The 6,000-nt window shown below is 53.2% G+C and overlaps 1 protein-coding gene across 18 annotated transcripts in view; it reads left to right on the top strand.

Moving 5' to 3' along the window:
* Positions 1–556: 556 nt before the first annotated feature.
* Positions 557–6,000, top strand: part of PARD3 (par-3 family cell polarity regulator) — a 461,106-nt gene continuing 455,662 nt past the window's right edge. For all 18 annotated transcript variants that reach the window (XR_003922618.1, XM_041122444.1, XM_030008342.2 and 15 more), the window contains exon 1: positions 557–1,004. Coding sequence is in view for 17 of the 18 variants with exons in the window: in XM_041122444.1 (XP_040978378.1) it covers positions 885–1,004 (120 nt within the window). In the remaining variant the exon portion in view is untranslated. The remainder of the gene's footprint in view (positions 1,005–6,000) is intronic.

Genomic DNA, 6,000 nt, shown 5'->3' with positions numbered 1-6,000 from the left:
GCGTTAACAGACACCCAACGGACCACGAAGACCATCCGACTTCGCCTGCGTTTGGGGTGGCCCTTCCCAAACACCAGGGGGGACAGCCGAAAGCTCCTGCCTCCAAGGGCGCACGTTCTCTCCCGTTCAATGCCTTGCTCTCCCCGTACTCGGGTATTTGAGGAATCGTGGCAGCGGGCAGCGCCCCGAGAAGGAGCGGCAAGCGGTGCCCGTCCGTCCCCCGAGGGCGGGGGACGAGGCCGAGGATTTTGCGGGGCTCCTTGTGCCGGTTCGGCCCCGGCAGCGCAGAGCAGAGCGAGGCGGAGGCCGCCGCACCCCCGGGGGCTCGGTCCGGGCACCCCCCCCGGCCCCGCCCCGGCCGAGCGCCGGGCGGGTCGTGCTGCCGCCGGGTGCCGAGCCCCGGCCGCCGGGCCCGCTCACCGGCAGGGGACCCTCGCCTCCCCCCGCCCCGTCCGCGCTGCCCGGCGCCCCGCGGAGCCGGCCGGCTGCCCCCGCCCCGCTGCACCGCCCCACGCCTCCGGAGCGGGGAGGCAGCGCCGCCGCCGCCGCCCCGCCCGCCGCCGCTGCGCGCCGGGGCAGGCGCCGAGCAGGTGGCCGCAGGCAGCGGGCAGCGCCGCGGCATGTGAGCGGCCCCCGGCTCGCCGCTCGGCCGCGCTCCCTCGGGAAGGCAGCACCGGCCCCCCTGTCTTGCGCTGCCCTCCCCTCGCCGGGCCGGCGGCGGAGGCAGGGCGCCCGCACCAGGCAGCCCGGCGGCGGCCGGGGGCTGAGCGCCGCGCCGCGCCCCGCCGGGGGGCGGCCGTGGCGGAGGGCGGAGAGGAGGAGGAGGAGGAGGAGGAAGGCTGCGCGGGGCCGGAGGGACGCGGGAGCCCCCCCGGCCGCGCAGGATGAAAGTCACCGTGTGCTTCGGGAGGACGCGGGTGGTCGTGCCCTGCGGGGACGGGAACATGAAAGTTTTCAGCCTGATCCAGCAAGCGGTGACCCGGTACAAGAAGGCGATCGCCAAGGTGAGGGGCGCGGGGAGCGGCGCCCGCGATCAATATGGCGCTTCCCGGAGCGGGGAGGGAAGCGAGGGGGAAAGTCCGGGCTGCCCCGCCGGGCGGCGGGAGCGGGGCCGAGGGCGGCCGGCGGCTGAGGCGGCGGCGGCGGCGGAGGACTCCTCCGGGGAGCGTGTGCCCGGCTTCGCCGAGGGGAGCCGGGGCGGGGGGGCGGCCCGTCCGCGGCGGCCGCTCCGCGGCGGCCGGCGCGGCTCCCCGCGGGCGCCGGGCGGGCCTCGGCCCTTTGTTCGCCGGTGCCTGGCGGCGAGGTCGGCCGCCCCCGGGGCTGTCGGCGCGGGGGCCGCCCGAGCCCGGCCGGGAAGGCGGCGCGGGGGCCGGCGGTGCCGGGTCTGCCCCGGGGCGGGCGGCGGGGCCGAGGCGCCGCGGGCCGGGCGGGAGTCGCCGCGGAGGGCTGGAAATCCAGCCCCAGGCTTCCCGGCCCTCCAGGCCCGGCGGGGAGGGCGGTGGGAGGGGGAGCCCGCAGCAGGGGCGTCCGGCGGCGCCCCGCGGGCCGCCCAGCGCCGGACCAGGGTCCTGGGGGGGGGGGCCCGCAGCATCGCGGCCGCCCGCGCGGCCTCCGCGCCTGCCCCGCTCCCGGGGGGCTGCGGGGGGAAGGCTCCGCCTGGGCGTCAGGCATCCGCGGTGGCCCGGGGTGCAGGGAGCGCCGGGCCGGCCCGCGGCGGGGCCGATCCCGAGTGCCGCCTGCGCCGGCCTCCCTCAGCCCCATGTTGAAATCCCTGGCTGTGGGTGCGCAGGCAGTTGCGCGCTTGGCTTTCCCTCCATAGGCGACTTGTTGGGCTTTGTTTTCCTTCTTTCCAATTCTTTTTTCTCCCCCCCCCCCCCCCGCCGCCCCGTACTTTGTTCTTGTTGCTGCAAACTTCTTTTTAAGCAACTGTTTTTTTGGGACAATATGACTGTCGTTGGCCGAGAACTTGAGCAGCGTCTTTCCCCTTTGCTCTACCTGATCCATCCAAGCAGTTGAGCGTGCTTTTTTTCCTCTTTAGCCCTTCTGACACGCTTTACGCTTCTGAACCTGGAAGTTTTGCTTTGGCAAGTGCTGACTCCCAGTCCCTCTGAAACCTGCAGTGGAAAGAATACTGTGAACAGTATGTTGATTGGTCCGAAGTGATTCCCAAGAAAATTTTTAAGATCGGTTTTCTTGGAGAGAATGCCGGTTGCTGGGAGGAGAACGGTAACTGAGGTTCCCATCACCTCCCCACTTGATTCTTGAAGAACGTGGTTTTGGAGAGGACAAACGCATTCTCTCGTATTTTTATTATTCCTCTGGTAACACAGTTGTGATTCTGGCTGGAAAAAGAGTAGAACGGTTCACTAGGATATGGCCGTGGCTGCATACCAGCTGTTATTTATACATGGCAGTTAATGCACACGGCAATCTACCTGCACGTAGGAGACAGTGGCCAAAAGTACCCTTCTGGTTAAGGTAAACCAGTGAACAGTAAAGTGTGTCCCTCGGGCGAGCACCGAATGCCTCACTGGGCCCTTCAGAGTGAGAAGTGTTTGCAGAATTTGTTCACCAGTGTTACAACATTAATAAAATTAATTATTTTGATGTGTTGTGTTCCAAAACTGTGGCCTGTGTAACTCATGCGGCACTGGACCGTGTCCTGGTTTCCAACTGTTAAATTGCATTAAGGGGTGGCAATTACATTCTGCAGTATAATGTTAAGCCTGGAAGTGATTGCAGGTAGTGAGCACAGGAGAAACACATGCCCATCACCAGGAAAAGGTTACATGATTGCAAATGGTGTGGGTTTGTTCAGGAAAGAAGTGGCCCACCTGTAGAAACACGAAAAAAAAAAAAAAGTAACTCTTCTTTGAATATGCCAATGTATTTACTAACAAGACAGCTTGCAGAGGTGCAGCCAGACTTTGACTGGCCCCTGGTCCCCAAAGCTCCCAATCCTAGGTTTAACATGACCGGGTGGTTTTATTTATTCGTATTTATATGGTGGTTGTGCTATATGCCACTGGTATGGACTTGAGGTAGCCGTAATTACTGAGATTCTTTCTATTATATGGAAATACTGTGGTTGAAAACACAGTAGCAGAGTCCATGGGCTTTCTCTTGAGTGTTTTGTACAGTCACTGTCAAACCTTACTTTTAACTTAAGTTCACTGAAGATTTTCTGCAGCAATGTTTAGGTAGTAAGGAAGTGGATCCTCAGTGTCTTGTAAGTAAATGTATAATGCTGTTTGCTGTGCCCGCTGTAGAGTAACGTAGTAATTTTATGGTTTCAATGGCAGAATTTCATAGATGGCTGTCTTTTTATAGCAGTTAGGTGGTTTCTTTCTATGCTAGGGTAGCAGATGAGCAAATCTTCACTTCAGGAAGAGACATGAGAGGGGACAAAGTAACTCCTAAACCAAGAGGATGAAAGTATGTGTACACATACGAACATACGATCTGGCAGCTGGTATCAAGCTGACACTGACATGTACTTTACCACCACTGTGCTCTTATGGAAAAAAAGTGTATCTAGTGGAAGATTATTCAAAATATTTGAATTAAGTTTATGGGTCTCATACTTACAGGAAAACCAGCATTTCTCATCCTGCAAAAATGTGTCTGCAGCAGTTCCTTCAGAACTACTTGAAGCCTCTGAGGACTGAGTTGTCAGCCCTTCCCAGATTACCTCGTACTTTGTCATGGTTTCCAGGTTGTGATTAGCAATAAGTTATCCGCATGGCGAGCACTGCTGGCATACCTGTGCAATCGTGGTAAGGCAGCCTGGCATCGTGCTTGTGGAGTGCCAGGAGCAAGTAACTTCAAAACTTGACCTCAGTTTTCTGGCTTGGTATTTCAACCTTACTTAGGTTGAAGAGACATGTCGAGAACGGAAAAAAACTTAGGGAAGATAATCCACATAATAGTAAGGTTCTCCTGTCTGTAAAATTTTAAGACTTAAAAAGCATATAGATAACACACCTATGTACTGCAGTTAGTTCTGGATGCAGTTGCCTTTGACTAGGATTCATAAATCTAAAAAAATGCATTATGGATTAATACTGCTGTCAATACTAAATATTCAGTTGTGGTATAAGTTATTGATATGACAGGCTGTGCTTGAAGTTGGTCTGTGTAGCCTGATAGGAAATCTTTCTGTTCCTTTGCTTTTATTCCAAACGAAGCTTTGTGTCTGAAGCATGATCCATTTTTTCTGTAGTTTGTGTTTATGGGGAATGAACAAGCAAATGATAAGAGATGTTTGAAAAGTCCACCTTGTCCAGGGCAACTGGAGTCGGCAAAAATTGATCACCTTGTTTGCATGGTGGCACACTAATGATGCTCTGTTCATGTGGTTGGACTGATGCAGCCTCTGGCGCAATTTCTGAGTGAGTGTTAAACGAGTACAGTTTGGGCAGGGGCCAAATGGCCTGAGAAATGCTAGGTGCATTTTCCAAACCCTGCTGGTCAGGGGCTGTGCAGGTTTTGTGTAGATGTAGTTCTGCTTATGGCTTCCTAGCAATTAATTTAATAATAAAAAAATGCTGGTGAGAAGGTAAGAGGAATTTTGAGGAGGGGAAGTCCGCCACACCTGACTGGCTTAACGTTAATGGCAAGAGATGATGGGCTGCCCCCAAAGGAAGCAGACAGGCAGGCAGTTGAGATGAAACATGTTTATCAAATGGCTGACTATAACCTGGTGTTAAAATGTGGAAAATTATTATAAAAAAGATGTATCAGGTAACCTTTTATCAAAAAGAAATAATTCTGCATTCTGTAGCTTTGGTTTATCTAGTTGTAGAGATGTTTCTGACTTTTTTTTTGGTTGCTTTCAACTGTAACCATAATCTTTGTGTGCTTTGGGGTTTTTGGGGATATTGTAAGCGTTTCACCTTTTATCTTTTTCTTGGAAGTATAAATAAGCATGCACAGGTAATGAGTAGGTATAATTTTTTTTTTTTTAAGTTTTTAGTGATACTATGTTGTCTTTGTGTGATGTAAATGAGCACAGTAAACAAGAATATGAAATAGGAAATCATAGATTTACAGGAGCTGTTCGGTCTCATGTTCAATCCCTACAGGGATCGTTCAGTCTCTGTGATAGTTCAGTCTGATGTCCTGCGTATCATGAGCTTGTAGTGATGTTCCTAGACCTTGTATATAACCCTGATTTTCTAGTTAAAATAAGTGAATTAACAGTTTTCCTGCTGAATCAAAAAGATTTTAGGAGGATTCTTTTGAGATACCTTTCCCCTCCCCCTCACCAAATGCTGTGGGAGATAAAGTTTTCAGGGGGTTGTGATGTTGTATGGAACAGTGCTTGAATTGTTAATTTAAAAACTGTGGTATGTTAATATTTGTGAAAAGAAATTGTAATCTGCTCTTTGATAGCATTTGAAGGCAGTTTCTGGTAAGAGACCAGATCTCAAGGAAAGGTGGTTGTGTAAGCAAAGGTAATAGGTGTCAAATGACCATATTCTCACTTTGTACATGGGAACCTTAGGCTACCCAGAGCTTAACCTCCACCTCTTTGGTAGGTCTGACATTCACTGGCAGGGAAGTGTGAGAGGGGAAGGTTCTAGTCTCGGTGAATGTGTGAAGCTTTTTTTTTTTTCTGTTTTTGATTTTTTTCCCCAGTGCCAGCTAACTGGGACTTCTCAGATTATTTGCTTAAAAGTCAGCTCCCGGACAGCAGGTTGTCTTCTAGGTACACAATGGCAACTTTGATGCTTCATGCTCTGCAGAGCAAACAGTTTCACAGTTGCTTGTGTGTCACTGGGGCATCATTTATTGGTCCTAATACACAGGGGTGGGTCAGTATGGAAATCTGCTGATTTGACTTAATGTTTTGTATTGGTCTTGGCACATTCCTTGCTCGAGCCTGGCTGCTAGGTTTTGGGTGCAGGCTTAGCTGGGTCCTCCACAATGCCCATGCAGAGACCCCTTTAGAATTGTAATGAAAACAGTCAAGGGCAATAGTGGCTAAATTTAGCATAA

The sequence above is a fragment of the Aquila chrysaetos genome, chromosome 3, assembly GCF_900496995.4.
Source record: "Aquila chrysaetos chrysaetos chromosome 3, bAquChr1.4, whole genome shotgun sequence".
In the NCBI taxonomy this organism is placed as follows: domain Eukaryota; kingdom Metazoa; phylum Chordata; class Aves; order Accipitriformes; family Accipitridae; genus Aquila; species Aquila chrysaetos.
Note: the sequence above shows the minus strand (reverse complement) of the source record. Positions and strands in the feature narration are given on the sequence as shown.